Source organism: Sorex araneus, chromosome 5 (genome assembly GCF_027595985.1).
Source record: "Sorex araneus isolate mSorAra2 chromosome 5, mSorAra2.pri, whole genome shotgun sequence".
Lineage (NCBI taxonomy): Eukaryota > Metazoa > Chordata > Mammalia > Eulipotyphla > Soricidae > Sorex > Sorex araneus.
In genome coordinates this window covers 40,211,722-40,229,557 of record NC_073306.1, presented here as the reverse complement: position 1 = coordinate 40,229,557, position 17,836 = coordinate 40,211,722, and the positions used below count along the sequence as shown (strand labels likewise).

Below are 17,836 nucleotides of genomic sequence, written 5' to 3'. Positions count from 1 at the left end.
GAGAGATGGAGTATGTAAACTGTTTGCCACTTCTGCATTTGTGTCTCTCTACCAGTTAAAGAGAGATCTAATTGAAACTGTTTAATTTTGTAAATAACCCATATATGTAAATAAGTGTATGTAAAGGATCTTTTTAACTCTGTAATTATTGTAGAGACTGAGATGTAGATTCTTAATTTTTTAAGCATGCATTAATTTGTACTATTTGTGTTTTTCTTCGTAGTTTCTGCCACTGCCTTCTACAAAGCACAACCTGTAATTCAGTTCATGTGTGAAGTTCTTGATATTCATAATATTGATGAACAACCAAGACCTCTGACTGATTCTCATCGGGTAAAATTCACCAAAGAGATTAAAGGTGAATTAATTAGCATTAGAAAAACTTAAGTATAAGTGCATGGATATAATAAACTGTTATTGATAAAACATTTTTCATAATTAAAATTTATTCATGTAACATCACCAGTTGAACTATAGATCAATGATAAAATGTTACATCAAATTCATGACCATGACATCTTAGGTAGTATTTGAATAAGAAGAATGCCAAGTAATGGAATTAACATCTCTACCAGTTCATTTTGTGTAATACCTTTTCCCTTATTGGCTGAAAGTACAAGAATATCTGATGGGAAAATGCTTCTAGAATAGTGTTGAAAGTAGGAAGCCTATTCCAAAAACAGCTCCAAACTGGACTTCTTTATTTTTCTGAAATGACAATATTTTAATCATTTTAAAACTCATAGATATACAGCTAGCCAGTTTCATTTGTTGTTCTGAAGTTTAGTTGTACTTAATACAGTTGACTATTGATCTTTGCCTGTTTTAGTTAGTAGTTAAAATTTGTACAGTGGAGTTACATCATATGTATAGCTTATTAACATGAATTCGTCTGTCCATGGCCTTTCAGAGAGATAAAGAAGAATATAGCACGTGGGCTGGAGTAATAATGAAGCCAGTAGGGTATTTGCAGACCCAGGTTCAATCCCCAGCACTACATGTGGTTCCCCCAAGCACCACCAGGAAAATCCCTGAGCACAGACCTGGGAGTAAGCCTTGAGCACTGCCAGGTGTGCTCCTCCCCAAAAAATATATATACAGCATAAGGTTAAGACTCCTGCATTGCATGCTGCTGACCCCAGTTTGATTCCTGGCACTGCATCTTGTTCTCTGAGTGCTGCCTTGATTGAAACCTGAGCACAAAACCAGTAATAAGCTCTTAAGTGTAGCCGGATTTGGTCCCAAAACCAAGAAATGACAGTAACAATAATAAATTAGAAGCCAGAGAGATAGTACAGTGGATAAGGCACTTGCCTTGTATGTGGGTGATCCAAGTTCCATCTCTAGCAACATATATGGTACCGAGCCTTCTAGGAATGATCCCTGAGTGACAGAGCCAGGAGTAAGCCCTGAGCATAGCTGGATACAGCCCAAAATTTTAAAAATAAAATAAAATGTATATTTTATATGTATTTACTTTTTGTGTATGTGCATTCCTTTATACACATGCATTTTCATGTGCAAATCCACATATACTGCTTTAGGGATTTAAAGTATTTTTCAAGAAGAATTATGTACAGTCTTTAACTTATTCATGACTTTAGGACCAAATTGTCATGTCAGATGTGACTCCACTGTATTTAGTTCTTTATTATTTAGATATGAATAGAATGAAATATTCTCTACTAAATTCTGTTTATATTAAATGTCAGATCTTAAAAATAATTGTTGTTTTAAAATTTTCCCTATTTGTTGCAGATAATATTCAGCTTATGTTTTAAATGAAGCATTGAAGTTTGTTTACTGAACTTCTTTCAGTTCCCAAATCATTTAGAGTAGTGAATATATTCTGCTTGCTCCAACAGTCGTGGATTTTCTGCCACTCAGTAACTGAGAGAAATAGATCATTGCAATAAAACCTTAAACAGAAAAATCTGTACTATTTTAAGAATAAGTATCTCAGTTTATCTAAGAGCCACATAAGAAACTGTTATATTTTACTGTTTTGCAACCATATCATTGTCCTTTCATAATCTGTTTTGAATGCACAGTTAGCATTATTAGGAGCTAGTGCATTACCCACCATTAATATGTGATCATCTGAATACCATAGTTTCTAGTGGAGTTGCTGCTTAGTTACCACCTCTGATATCATGAAATCATTTACATTATTTTGCGGTAACTATGCAATCAACTCATATCACCACTCTATCACAGAAAATACAAGATGTACAGAACAAGGATTCAGCTGCTGCCCGAAGAGCATGGACTCGATCTTAACTTCAACTGCTCAGGGGCCCAAAGAAATGACTGAAAAAATGACTAGAAAGCATTATAAAGTTGATGTTATAGTGAAGGTAAAGCCAAGTTTATAGGTTAAATTTTTGATTTATTAAAGCCAAAAAAATTTTTTTGGTTGGATGGAGGGTTTGGGGAGGGTCCTGGGCAGAGAATTATCTAGTCCTTATCAAGTTCAACTTTCTAATCCCTGTATTTGGGTCTAATTCCTATCTCAGTCCCTAGACTTGGGGTAGAAAAATCACAATTGGGTATAATTGACAAGCTGATTATTTTTTCCTCCATTCAAAGTCAAGAAGGCTTTTTTTTTTTTTTAATTAAAAAGGAGGCTCTTTTTAAAGTACATCATGTATTCCCACCACAGTACCTCAAGAAAATCAAACTTACCGTGTTCTGTGTTATGTAAATGGGTTTAATATTTAGCTGGCATAAGGCATTTGTAACTGAAAAAAATAGAGATATAATGTGTGCCTTAGCTAGTAGATATCCTGAGTATATTCATGTGTTTCCAATTAAGATTTTTCTTAAATATTTAATAATAACTGTAGGAACTCCTTATCCAATAATTCATCATAGTTAAGTAGTATTGAGTGAAATATATGGTAAAAAAAATCATTTATATAAAAGTATCAGTTTATTTTTTGATAAAAACCTGTTTAACCTCTAGAATCTCACTAATAACTTTTATAATTCAAGAGGAAGATAGATAAATTGCTTAAATGGTATAGATTATCGGAAATTTGTATTTAAATGTTTTGTTTCTCTGCTAAACATTTCATAACTTGCTTTAAATAGCATTTCCGCCCTATTAGAGCATCCCTTGATGATATTTTATTTTCTAGTTTCCTTTATAGTAGAAACATACTAAATGCTCTAATTGGCCCATATTTTTAGTTTTATAAAAGTAGTTGCTAATGAAATCTGTTTCTCACTAATTTACTTAAGAGAGTTTCTCAAAAGAGCCCATTACCAATCTAATGCAGTGTCCATTTGACATCTTAATTTATGCTGATACATCAGAGGAAACAATTATAATGAGCCAACTTTGTGTTTAGTATTTTGTAACCAGCAATTAGAACTAAGCTATACTACTGTAGGATTGTTCTCAGCTTTAGAATTGAAAAAAAAATTAAAAAATTTTTTAAAAATTTTAATCTAGTACTGCCCCATCTTGTTTGCAACCCCAGGCATGACAATCAAAAGTGTTTCCAGACTTTACTGGATGTTTTCTCTCTGGCTCTGAATGTTTCCTCTGACTAAAGGAATCACAAAAATAAAAAGAAAATAATAATAACAGTACCCCAAAATATCACAGGGAACTAAAAGTCATCCTCAAAAAATTAAATAAAATATTTAAGAATTGACTTCCATTGACCCTATTTTAGATTTCTCTACTTAGGAGTCTAGACCAGCCATAAAAATCGAGTCACTTATCCTAGAGTAGAAGTCAGCTGCTCTGTTAAAAGCAGAGAACAATTTAAAAGCTTTAGAACAATTCTGTTCTCTTCTCTGGGCAACATTAAGACTTCACGGGCCAATGGCAGCCACCATCTCTGTGTAGTTATTTAAATCTAAATTAAGTGAAACTAAATTGCCAGAGTTGCTGTCACACTGACCACATTCCATGTGCTCAGTAACACATTGCCACATTTGCACAAATACAGAATATTACTTCATCTCAGAAAATCTTTTCAGCAGTACTGTGGCCAGGGAGATAGCGTAAGTGGTAGAGCACATGCCTAGCTAGTACAAGTCCCTGAGTTTGATCCCCACATACCACACATGCACTCGCATGCACAGGCATGCACACACACACACACACACACACACACACACATACCCCAACACAACTGGACTCCTGTGTGTAGCCCCAGTGGCCCCTGAACACTATCCTCATCAGACCTGTACTGTCAGGTGGCTCTTCTGAAAAAGAAGAAAGAATTCACTCATGATTTATTTTTATTTTTTGTTTTTGGCCCACACCCAACTGGATTCAGGGCTTCTATCTGGCTCTGAGCTCAGGAATGACTCCTGGGGATTCTTGCAGGCCCTCCATGTGGTGCTCGGGATCAGATCCGGCTATATGCAAAGCAAAGGCATTATCTGCTGTACTATCTCTCCGGCCCCGACCCATAATTTAAAAGCCTGTTCCTCATTTTCTAAAGCGGATATGTGTTCCTCAAGCCCCTAGTGTTCACTGACACTGCCAGGACTTAGAGTTAAGAGCTAAAATCATGCTCTAAGTTATGTGTACATGCATTTATCTGAAACTCTGTTGCTTTACTGAGATTATCAAAGAGATAGTGATTCCATATGAAGGTAGGACTGTTTCGGTTGCTTGGATTTCTAATATTCAGTAGTAGGAAAAATGTGTCATTATATGATACCTCGACAAAATTGTCACTCCATGTCTAATAATATGACCTGGGAAATTTTTTCTGGTGTTTTAAATTTTTTTGAATGGCTTTCCACTTGAACTTTATGAAATCCTCTGATTGTTAGTCAGTGTGTGATAACTAGGATATTCAAATATTACATCTAGTTGTCAAAGTGTTTTCAAAGTTTTTGGATATTTGAAAGTTGTAAAATATTTTCAAAATTATTACAGCTCTTCTTGTTCCACCCCACCACCCCCTTCAACCAGCAAATTTGGGATTTGATATTACAGCAGTTAAAGCACTGCCTCGCATGCAGCTTAACCCAGCTTCTTTCCCTGGCACCCCATGATTCCCCCAAGCTCATCCAGGAGTGAACCCTGAGTGCAGAGACAGGAGTAAACCTTGAGCACTGTCAGGTGTGACTCACCCACCACCATCCCCCCCCAAAAAAAAAAAAAACTAAAAATAATTTAATTTGAGCCAAAGAGATTGTACAGTGGGGAAGGTGCTTGCTTTGCACTTATGCACTTGGCCAGCCTGGGCTCTTTGCCCAGCGCTGCATAGGGCCCACCAAGCACTGCGAGGAGTCATCCTGAGCAGAGAGTAGGAGTAAGTCTTAGCACCAGCTGTGTGTGGCTCCAAAACAAACAAAAACCCTAAAATTTATTATAAGCTTTATTTCTTTTTTTTTTAAAAAAAAAAAAAGTAAAAGAAGAAGAAAAAGAGTGGTGTTTTTAATGGAGAATTTTTTATTCTATTTTTTGTAACGTATGGAACTTAATCAGTTAGGGAAGACGTTTGGAGTTAGGTTTCTCATGACTGTGGCCATATCCCAAATGTCATGTAGGTTCTTTGCTAATATCCTGTTGCTTGTATCACACATTGTATGTTTAGAATTTAAGTCTTTCTGGTGCTGAACAAGGTTTATAGCTATAAATAGTTCACATGTGACAGTCCTGTAACCTCTGTTTTTCTTGTTGGGAACAGGTCTGAAGGTTGAAGTGACTCATTGTGGAACAATGAGACGGAAATACCGTGTTTGTAATGTAACAAGAAGGCCTGCCAGTCATCAAACGTAAGAAAAGCTGGTATTTGTCAGAGCAGAGCCCATGTGAGGCAGCTTGTTTTAGTGAATTGGGAGATTTCCTGACTCATAACGAGATGAGTTGTTAATATCTGCTTTTCTTTTATTTTTTTTTCTTCAGCTTTCCTTTACAGTTAGAAAATGGCCAAACAGTGGAGAGAACAGTAGCACAGTATTTCAGAGAAAAATATACTCTTCAGTTGAAGTACCCACACCTTCCCTGTCTGCAAGTGGGACAGGAGCAGAAACATACATACCTGCCACTAGAAGTAATGTATTCGGGCTGCTTATTAACATCTTTCCATCACCATTCCATGGGATCTTTCATTATGCTTTTTAACTTAATTCATATTCTCACATTACTTTGGTCTTTGATCTTATAAATGCTTATAATGAAAAATACCGGAAAAAAATCATCCATAATACTATTCTAATGTAAATACTATGTCCATTTGGAATACTTCTTTTCAGATGTTTTTATATTTTTAACCCAATTTTATATTTCAACTCAGCTATCATTTTGAATGTAGTAGTACTTGACTATTTTTAACTTAAAATGATAATTTTTAAAGAAGTGGTATAATGAAGTTGATCTTAAAAATTGATTTCATGGGGGCTGGAGCAATAGCACAGTGGTAGGGTGTTTGCCTTGCACTCGGCCGATCCAGGTTCAATTCCCAGCATCCCATATGGTCCCCTGAGCACCGTCAGGGGTAATTCCTGAATGCAGAGCCAGGAGTAACCCCTGTGCATTGCCGGGTGTGACGCAAAAATATATATATATTTGTTCGAGCGGGCACCAGTAATGTCTCTCATTGTGAGACTTATTGTTACTGTGTTTGGCATATCCAATACATCACGGGTAGCTTGCCAGGCTCTGCCGTGAGGGCGCTATACTCTCGGTAGCATGCCGGGCTCTCCGAGAGGGGCGGAGGAATCGAACACGGGTCAGCCGCATGAAAGGTGAACGCCCTACCGCTGCGCTATATATATATTTTTAAAAAATTGATTTCATGGGGGGGCACAAAAAAATTGATTTCATGTGTGATTGGCACTGAAAGTTTTTGAAAGGACATGTACATGTAATGCAAAGCTTCCTTCCATTTGTAGGTCTGTAATATTGTGGCAGGACAGCGATGTATCAAGAAGCTAACGGACAATCAAACTTCCACAATGATCAAAGCCACAGCAAGATCTGCACCCGATAGACAAGAAGAGATTAGCAGATTGGTTAGTACTTAACCCAAGGAAGGGAAATTTAAAACATACCAGGATAGGGGTTGGAGAAGATAGTATAGTAGGTAGGGCACTTTCCTTGCTTGCTCTGACCCAGGCTCAATCCCCAGCATCCCATATGGTCCTTAAGCACCACTAGGAATAATTTCTGAGTGCAGATCAGTAAGATGCAGATCTGTAAGATGCAGTGCAGATGCTCAGTAAGCACTGAGCATCACCAAGTGTGGCCCAAAGACAAAAATAAAATTAAAACATTTCTAGGGGGCTGGAGCGATAGCACAGCAGATAGGGCATTTGCCTTGCACACAGCCGCCCCAGGTTCAAATCCCAGCATCCCATATGGTCCCCTGAGTACTACCAGGAGTAATTCCTGAGTGCAGAGCCAAGAGTAACTCCTGTGCATCGCCGGGTGTGACCCAAAAAGCCAAAAAAAAAAAAAATTAAAATCTTTTTAAACTATAGTTTATAAAGAATGAATAAAATTATTACATAAAATTTAACTAACCTGATATAAAACACAAACTGATCCTCATCATGGATTGATTTTTTTTTACTCTACTATAATAAGAGTTTTAAACCTTTAAGAGATTAGAACCCCTTACTATAAAATCTCAATAAATTGTTTTTTAACTCATTGATCCTGTGTTAATAAGTTCTGATAACTTTTACTATGTTTCTAATTGGGCTGGAGCGATAGCCCAATGGGTAGGGCATTTGCCTTGCACACAGCCAACCAGGGTTCAATTCCTCCATCCCTCTCGGAGAGCCCAGCAAGCTACCAAGAGTATCTCATCTGCATAGCTGAGCCTGGCAAGCTACCCGTGGTGTATTCGATATGCCAAAAACAGTAACAAGTCTCACTATGGAGACGTTACTGGTGCCCGCTCAAGCAAATCGATGAACAATGGGATGACAGTGACAGTGAGCTCATTGAAGTTTACTTGTTCAGAGAGATAATATTTAAGCACAGGCTTTGTAAGTTGGGGAAGATAGTACAAGGGTTAGTTAGATCAATCCCCAGCACTGTATGGTCCCCCCCACCCCGCAAGCATTACCAGGAACATTGACCCAGAGACCTTAAGCACGAGCAGAGTTGCTCTATGGTCCCCAACACCACAGGACCTGCACAGCACTGCATCCTTTGGTCCTTGCATTGAACTGGCTGCCTTCTGGAAGGCATCCCAGACTCCTGAGCACTGCTTAAGAAGCCGCTCCCCACTTCTCAAAAACAAAAAAATTTTAGCACAGGCATTGGGATCTTACAACTCAAAGCCTCATTTCTTTACTTCTGTTACTGTGGTGCTAGCCCCCTACTAAAGCTCCAACATCTGGAAGGAGAGTGAAATGAAATGAGAGAGTAAATTCTAGAATCAGGACATACATGGATTCAGGTCTGTCCTCCTGAGCTAGTCTTAAGTCTAGTTGTTTATTAAGCTTTATTTTTAGGCCTCTCTTTTTTCGAGGGGGGGAGGAAAGTTGGGTCATTCCCAGGGTGCTTAGGGCTCATTCTTGGTAGTGCTCAGCAAGGAAACGTAAGTGGTGCTGAGGATCAGACTGGACTCAGCCATGTGCAAGGCAGACACCCTAACTGCTATACTATCTTTCTGGCCCCCAGGCCTTTCTTGTTTGGTTTTTTTTCTTCCAGTAGGGATCACACCCAACAGTGCTGGTGAAGGGGGCCACTTCCATCAAGAGTTCAGCCTGCCCAGACTGGTAGTTCTGGGGGCCCCCAGTGCTGCTCAGGAGGCAGTGTAATACCAGGAATGCCCTTACACTTGAACTATGTATCTATGTCTAGATATAGATATATATCCCTGTCTCCAAGTTTTAGTCTTTAAAATGAAGACTGTAGGGAGCTGGAGCAATAGCACAGCGGGTGGGGCATTTGCCTTGCACGCGGCCAACCCGGGTTCGATTCCCAGCATCCCATATGGTCCCCTGAGCACCGCCAGGGGTAATTCCTGAGTGCAGATCCAGGAGTAACCCCTGTGCATCGCCGGGTGTGACCCAAAAAGCAAATAAATAAATAAATTTAAAAAATAAAATGAAGACTGTAGGGGGCCAAGGAGATAGTACAGGCATTAGGGTACACTCCTTTCATAGGTCTGACCAAGGTTCCAGACCCATGAGTATACCCCTGGAGATCCCCTTTTCACCCTCTTCCCCCAGAACCTCTGAGGTGAGCACCTACCAGTACTACAGGACTCGAATAGCACTGAATCCTTGGTCCCTAGCACTAAACTGTCAACCTGGTTGGCTAAGTATTACCCAAAATCATCCCTAGGCCCCCTGAGCACTGATAGGAAAGCCAGATAGTCGATCAGTAAATAAGGACTATAGTTAGAGCCTTGCATGTAGTCAACTCCAATTCAAACCTTGAGCACCACAGGGTGTGGAACAAACCTCTAGCCCACCCCCAATTTAAATAAATGAAAAATAAAGATTATAGGTTCAAAGGTGGAGCAAATTATCTGCATGTATAAGACCCTAGGTCCAGTTCCTGACAGAGAGATAAAGATGGACTGACAGACAAATAAGATCACATAATTGGGATTTTTGTGAAAATTCTAAAATACTTTTTAGCAGCTATATGACATAGCCATGTCTTGTCAAGTAGCACTTATTCTGAAGGTACACTGAAATATCAAACTGAACAGCAATTTAAGCTTGAGGAAATGATACATATAGGCCTAATTTGGAAAATAATTTTTCCTACTTACAATGGAAAGATTCTTTTTTTCATATTTGCTTATTCAGTGTTTTTTTTTGTTTTTTTTTGTTTTTTTTTTTTTTGCTTTTTGGGTCATACCTGGCGATGCACAGGGGTTACTCCTGGCTCTGCACTCAGGAATTAACCCCTGGCGGTGCTCAGGGGACCATATGGGATGCTGGGAATCGAACCCGGGTCGGCCGCGTGCAAGGCAAACGCCCTACCCGCTGTGCTATTACTCCAGCCCCTCAGTGTGTTTTTTTTTAATAGATTTTTGCTCAGAGACTGAAGAGTGCCTTTTATAACTTTCTTTGACCCTTGTCAGAGTGTACATGAATATATTTGGAAAAACAAAGTTTGGAGACCAGAAAAATTGTACAGTGGGTAGGGCAATTGCCTTCATGTGGCCAACCTGCATTCAGTCCCTGGGATCCTATAGGGTCCCCAATCCCCAAAAGGAGTGATCCCTAAACACAGAGCCAGGAGTAAGCCCTGGCTTCGGCCCAAAAACCAAAAACAGAAAAAGTTAGGACCCAACAGAAAGCTCCATGGGTTGAGTGCATACTTTGCATGCAGGAGGCAAAGATAATTTTATCATTCCTGATGGCATCCATCAGGAATAAATGCCCCCAGCATGGAGCTGGGAATAGCCTAGAGCACCAGTGTGTGTGGCTCCAAAAACTTTGTTTAAAGAAAAAAAAAATAACTGCATGTTATAAATTTGAATAATTCTGAGATTCACATGAACACTGAATTAGTATGATGCTTTATCATTAATTATATGTATGCATATATATATAGGCAAGATTAAAATTATTATCTTTGTCTCACAGTGGCTTTCTAGTATATCTCAATTGTGTCTGAGTAAGTTTTATACCCGACACTTTTGGAGGGTAGAGCATCCCAAGCAGTGCCCAGTGATTCTCAGCCAAGCAGGCCAGAGGGTCAGTGCGGGAGCCCAAGCAAGTGGTGCTGGGAATTACCCAGGCCACCTCAGCAGTGCACAGCATGTACCTTAACCTTTGTTCTATTTCCCAACCCTATGACACTTTTTATCTGAAAATAATTAAATTGTATAAAAATTAATGTTATTCTTTTTTTTTTTCTTTCATGGTACCAGGGATGAAACCAAGGGCCTCATAAATGCGAGTGATGTATTCTTCTACTGAGCTACGTCTCTGCCCCTATAGTTTTTAATTAGATCAGGCATTTTTCCTTGCAGTCTTTCCAAATGTATTAGGTTTAATTATACAAAATTTTCGTTTTCAACGGTTATAAATAGCTGAAATATCATTACTCAACCATATAATCCATTTAAGTTTCCTCTGAATTTCCAAAACTTCACACCCTTTCCCTGCAGTATACATACCTGATGTGTGCTCCCCTGTTAAGTCAACGCACCCATAGTCAGGACATCTTTAACTAGATCTATGCTAAAGCAAAGTTGGCATGGTAAAAAAGAGCTGGAGGATTCTAATGTGAATTAGAAAAATTCAGCAAGTGAATTTTGAAATTAACTGTAAATTTTCCTGTTATTAGGTAAGAAGTGCAAATTATGAAACAGATCCATTTGTTCAGGAGTTTCAATTCAAGGTTCGGGATGAGATGGCCCATGTAACAGGACGTGTACTTCCAGCACCGATGCTTCAGTATGGAGGACGGGTAAACCCTCTTGAGAGTCTATTTATTGCAAACAATTTCTTAAGTGTGAAAAAAAGGACATCCTAGTAAGTCTGGAATTAAAAGTGTGTCCTTTCAACATTTTTTTTTTAATTTCGAGGTGATTATCTTTGTTGGAGATTAGTGGAATTTCTTGTATTCTTATGATTAGAAATAAAAACAAGGGGGCGGAGCAATTATACAGTGGGTAGGGCATTTGTCTTATACACAGCCAACCGAATACGATTTATGGCATCCCATATGGGTCCCCGAGCACCACCAGGAGTAATACCTGAGTGCAGAGTCAGGATTAACTCTTGAGCATCACCAGGTGACCTAAAAAGCCAGAAATAAATAAATACGATTGATTTAGAGTTAGAAGGCTGTTCCGTGTAGAATATCAGCTGTGGATCAGTTTGATAGTTTGGAATATTCCTTTCCAGCTTACTGAAATAAATTATATGTTCTTTTTAAACCTTGCTTGTTCTTTTTTTTCCCTTATTGTATTCTTTCTCTTTTTCCATAGAATCGGACAGTAGCAACGCCAAGCCACGGAGTCTGGGACATGCGAGGGAAACAGTTCCACACAGGAGTTGAAATTAAAATGTGGGCAATAGCTTGTTTTGCCACACAGAGGCAGTGCAGAGAAGAAATATTGAAGTAAGGCATATCATCAGCTTGGCTATGGAATCTTTTTGTCATTATATTTTGTCTCTCAGTGTTTAGTTACTCTCCATCTGGAGAGAGAGCTAATGATAGGGTATGTGCTTCACATGTGCCAGGTCTGAGTCTTACCTCTGGCACTGTGGGCCCCATACCTACCCCAATACTTTCAGCAAAGACCAACCTTTGACCTAGAGAGACAGCTAAATGAGATGAGTGTATACTTTGCATGTGGGAGGCCCAGGTTCACTCCCTGGCACCAAATGGTTCCCTGGGCACATACATGGGGACCAGCCCCCACACCCCCACCCAATACCAATCCAGAAGTAGCTCCTGACTATCACTGGATATGGCCCCAAAATAGCAACAACAAAAAGACTGTCATCTTTTCAGGGCTGGAGAAATGGAGTAGTAGTGCTTCATTTGCACCTGGCCCACACGGGTTCAATCCCCTGCATCCCATATGGTCCCCTGAGCACTGCCAGATTTGGCCCAAAATTTAAAAAAAAAAAAACAAAAAAAACACCTCAAACTTTAGTTATTTAGCTTATATTTAACAAGTATTTCCACAGCATAAATCATATTAAATATGAACCTTTATTTGGTTTGTGTATTTAAATTATTAATTTTAGAAAGAAGCCTGAGGATTAGCAATAGTTGCTGTCCAATCTGCATAAAATAATGCAATAAAACTGGAGACTGTTATTTAGCCACACTGTGCAGCAGTGTATTCTGGGCCTTTGCACTGAACCATCCAGACCATGTAGCCACACATTGTTAGGAAGAGGAAGAAAGCCAGGTTAACTTTTATTTTTGTTTTGTTTTGTTTTGTTTTGTTTTGTTTTGGGGTCACATCGGCAATGATCAGGGGTTACTCCTCCCCTCTGAACTCAAAAATTCCTCTTAGTGGTGCTCTGGAAGCCATCTGGTATGCCAGGGATCGAGCTCCTGTTACATGCAAGGCAGGCACCCTACCCACTGTACTATCACTGCAGCCCCACCTGGTTAGTTTTTTATTTTGACTTTCACTTCCTGGCAGTCCAGCATTTGGCCTCCATCTTGACTTTTCCTCTTCCACAGGTTTTCTCTCACCATATTGGTTCCAGGCAGTCTTTTGTTTGTTTGTTTGTTTGTTTGCCTGTTTGGGGGCCACACCCAAGGATGCTCTGGGGTGACTTCTGGCTCTGCACTCAGGAATTAGTCCTGGCAGTGCTCAGTGGGAGACCAAATAGGATGTCAAGGATCAAACTTGGTCCACCGGCCATGTGCAAGGCAAGCGCCCTACCTACCCCCTGTGCTCTTGCAGTGGTCACTTAGCAATCTTTTGATTAAATTTTATACAAGTCCAAAGAAAAATTCCATTTTCAATTGACCTGCCTTTTTCTCTCAGGCTCCCTTTCTTGTAAGTGTAGTGCCCTGCTGAACTTGGTGCCTACAAGATGTCCCTTATCTTTAAGCTTCTCTAGTCTTCTGGTCTCCTCTCAACCATTTTTTTTGTTTGATTTTGGTTTGGGTTTGGGGCCTTGTTCAGGGGTTACTCCTGGTTCTGCACTCAGGGATCACTCCTGGCGGGACTCAGGAGACCATATTGGATGCTGAGGATTGAACCCATGTAGGCCACATGCAAGGCAAGTGCCCTACCCACCATGTTATTGCTCCCATCCTCAGCCATTCTCTTTTCTGGATTGGTATAGCATTATATATAACTAGCTACCTTCTCTTTTTTCTTTTTCTTTTTTTTTTTTCTGGGTCATACCAGTGATACTTAGGAGTTCCTCCTGCCTCTGCACTCAGGAATTACTCTTGTTAGTCCTCAGGGGACCATATGGAATGCCGGGGATCAAACCCAGGTCGGCCACATGCGAGGCAATTGCCCTACCTGCTATACTATCACTCTGACCCCATAACTACCTTCTTTACAATTTTGTTTACTATAATATTATAATATCATGATTGCCAAATAATTCATAATACAATTTCAAGCATTTGTGTTTCAGGCATTAAGTGTTCAACACCAGTCCCACCACATACGACCTTCCCTCCACCAATGTCCCCAATTTCCCACTCACCATTCCAGCCCTTGCAGGCACAAAGAGATTTACTTCGTAATTTGTTACAAGACAAAGGCAAATGGAATTATCAAAATGTAGAACAGTAAGAGTCAAATTGTGATAATTACTGTGTCTCACAATAATGTTACTGAAGTCATTATCTGAGGATTTACAGGTCTAGGAGATGGTAGTCAAGCCTTCTGTGTTATCGTTTAGGCTCATTGAGCTTGGTGGTCTTCTCTGCAACTTTCCCATAAGATTCACTATGATCTTACTGGGCTGACAGTACTATGAAACTTGGAGGTGTCACATGACTACAAAGTCCAGAAGCTACAGAGCTGGAATGTGACTTGGCAGTTTAATGAGGTTCAGTCGTGGAGTTGAGCAGTTCCATGTCGGAGGTGTCAGGTGTGACTTTGGGCTGCTGTGCCTTCAGGCAGAGAGGGGAATCTGTCCACTCCCATTCTAAGAAGCTCCAAAGTTGTTGTCAGCCTGGCCCAGTCTCCCATCATGATTTTTTTTAAGCACTGGGCCCTCAATACCTTCTTTCCTTTTTTTTTTTTTTCCTTTTGGATCATACCCAGCAATGCTCAGGGGTAACTCCTGGCTCTGCACTCAAGAACATTCCTGACAGTTCTTGGGGATATAGCAGATGCTGGGGATTGAACCCAGGTTGGCCGAGTGCAAGGCAAACACCCTCCCCGCTGTACTAGCTAACTCCAGCCCCACCTCACGACCTTCATGACATTCTCTTCTCTCTTGCCTTATTCATTTATATCATTTTGACTTATTCCTTTTCCCTCTTCTTTCTTTTGAAACTGTTTTTTTGTTGGTGTTCCCCCCCCCCAATTACCAAACTGCTTTCAACTGAGTGTCTTAGACAGTTTATTAAGATGCTGTGATTATATTAATTTATCATCAGAGGGCAGAGAAAGCACCTACAGTTGTTTTTCAAGCTTGAATTTCACATTTCTTATTTCTGACTGGATTAAAAATTAGATAACCTTTTGGCTCATAGCACTGTTCATGATGATTATACTTTATACTTCTTGAATTAAACACAATGAAGAAAAGAGAAGGTGGGGCTGGAGCAATAGCACAGCGGGTAGGGCGTTTGCCTTGCACGCGGCCGACCCGGGTTCGATTCCCAGCATCCCATATGGTCCCCTGAGCACGGCTGGGGGTGATTCCTGAGTGCAGAGCCAGGAGTAACCCCTGTGCATCTCCGGGTGTGACCCAAAAAGAAAAAAAAAAAAAAAAAAAAAGAAAGTATGTATGGTAGGGGCTGGAGAAATAGCACAGCAGGTAGAGCCTTACATATGGTCGACCCAGGTTCAATTCCCAGCATCCCATATGGTCCTCCAAGCACAGCCATGAGTAATCCCTGAGCATCACCGGGTGACCCAAAAAGCCCCACCCCCCTCCCCAATAAAAGAAAGAATCTGGTGGCCTCTTTATATGTGGATCACACAGACAGTGGCTTTATTCGCATATGTAGCACACAGAAGTTTGTGCTTCCTTTCCTTCCCAAACTTTCCATGAATTCTTTGTAGGTGTTGATGACTAGACACAGGTTTTATTTTTAGTGATTTCTCCTTCTAGGGGTTTCACAGACCAGCTGCGTAAGATTTCTAAGGATGCAGGCATGCCCATTCAGGGCCAACCTTGCTTCTGCAAGTACGCACAAGGCGCAGACAGCGTGGAGCCCATGTTTCGGCATCTCAAAAACACTTACTCTGGGCTGCAGCTCATCATTGTCATCCTGCCAGGAAAGACACCAGTGTATGGTAAGATACCTTAAGAGCATCTTCTTCCTCAGGTATTTCCTTGTAGAATTTTGCTCAGACCAATCATATTACCTTCAAACATGAAGACATTGCAGTATTTGTAATATGTATTGTTACATATCTTGTAAGGGAACATGTATTTGTTACTTTAATAAATCAGTGAACTACTAGAGACATTGGTGGAGGGAAGTGGACACTGGTGAAAGGGTTGGTGTTAGGACATTGTGCACCTGACCTTCAATCATGAATAACTTTCTAACTTTGTAATTCACAGTGATTCAGGAAGGGTGGGAGGGAGGGAAGGAGGGAAGGAGGGAGGGAGGGAGGGAGGAAGGGAGGGAGGGGAGAAGGAGAGAAGGAAGAAGGAAAAAGGGAGCTTCAGTGAACTAAATTGTCCAAAAAGAGACAGTGTAAAAGTAATTTTAATAGTTAAAGAAGGTACTACAATATGCTGCCAGAGCCCATGTGCTGCTTGTGCCCACATGGCTGAGCACATGTGGCACCCAAGCACATGTGGTACCCGCATCTCCCTTCTTGAGAGGTGTATTGTCATGCTTTCATATCTAATGATGGGATGTGTGTAGGGACTCTGCACCTTTTGAGAAGCCCACGTTCTTTCTTAAGCACATTGCTCTCTTTCTCTCCCTCCCCCTTCCTATAAAAACCCAAATAAAATCTGCTTTTACTTCATAAAAAAAGAAGTTATAGGGGATAGAGTGGTAGTACAGTGAGTAGTGCACTTTCCTTACACGCAGCCTACCTGGGTTCAAGCTCTGGCATATTATGTGGTCCCCTGAGCCCCACCAGGAATGATCCCTGAGCACAGAGTCAGGAGTAAATCCTTAGCACTACCACCAGGTGTGGGCTAGAAACAAACCCAAAAAAGACATTAAAAAATGGTAGTTAGTCATTACCTCAGTATTTCAGTAGGTAAAGTGTTTGCCTTGCACATACTGACTCCGGTTCAACCCCCAGCACCACATATGATACCTTGAGTCCCATTAGGAATGATCTTCGAGTGCAGAACCGGGAATAAGCCCTGAGCACTGCTAGTGTGCCCCCAAAACAAACCAAAACAGAATCAAATATGATATTGAGACCGTTTGACTCTCAGTATAATAATACAGTAATAAAAATGAGTACTGGCATTCAGTGTGTTCCCAGCTGTACTTGTGTGATCTAGCTGAATACTAAACTACACTACACATTTGAGTCCTCATCTATAAAACTTGAATACTTGTAATACCTATTCCATACAGGGGGGTTGTGGGGATCAAATAAATTTCTCTATAAATAGGGCCTAGAATAACACGTCTTAAACATGCATTAATGTTAATTGTTATTATTGTTAGGACTGGAGCAATAACACAGCAGGTAGGGCTTTTGCCGTGCACGCAGCTGACCTAAGTTCAGTTCCTTCATCCCTCTCAGAGAGCCTAGCAAGCTCCCGAGAGTATCCTGCCCACACAGCAGAGCCTGGCAAGCTACTCGTGGCATAGTCAGTATGCCAAAAACAGTAACAACAGGTCCCACAATGGAAATGTTACTGGTGCCTGCTCGAGCAAATCGATGAGCAAGGGATGACAGTGATAGTTATTATTGTAAACAAATTACAAAGTTTTATGAGCTCACTAAGTTGAATATAAATAATTGACTCCATGGAAAAATACAAAGTAAGTATAATTTTTCAGGGAGGAAGAGATAGTACAGAAGGTAGGGTGCTTGCCTTGCATGTGACAGGCCCAGGTTTGATCCCTCACACCCCATATGTTTCCCCAAGCACTACCAGAAGTGAGCCTTGAGGGCAGGACCAGGAATCCCTGAGCATCCCTGGGTGTGAGCCAAAAACTTTTTTAGAAAATGAATAGAAAAGAAAGGAATTTTTCTTCTTTTGATTTTTGGGTCATACCTGTGATGCTTAGCTCCTGGCTCTGCACTCAGGGATCATACCTGGCAGTGCTCAGGGGACC

The 17,836-nt window shown here is 40.4% G+C and overlaps 1 protein-coding gene across 4 annotated transcripts in view; it reads left to right on the top strand.

Moving 5' to 3' along the window:
- Positions 1-17,836, top strand: part of AGO3 (argonaute RISC catalytic component 3) — a 114,914-nt gene that overhangs the window by 76,587 nt on the left and 20,491 nt on the right. For all 4 annotated transcript variants that reach the window (XM_004614250.3, XM_055139786.1, XM_055139787.1 and 1 more), the window contains 7 exons: positions 224-358; positions 5,664-5,751; positions 5,882-6,029; positions 6,871-6,990; positions 11,246-11,368; positions 11,892-12,025; positions 15,682-15,866. In XM_004614250.3, coding sequence (XP_004614307.2) covers positions 224-358; positions 5,664-5,751; positions 5,882-6,029; positions 6,871-6,990; positions 11,246-11,368; positions 11,892-12,025; positions 15,682-15,866 — 933 coding nt within the window. The remainder of the gene's footprint in view (positions 1-223; positions 359-5,663; positions 5,752-5,881; positions 6,030-6,870; positions 6,991-11,245; positions 11,369-11,891; positions 12,026-15,681; positions 15,867-17,836) is intronic.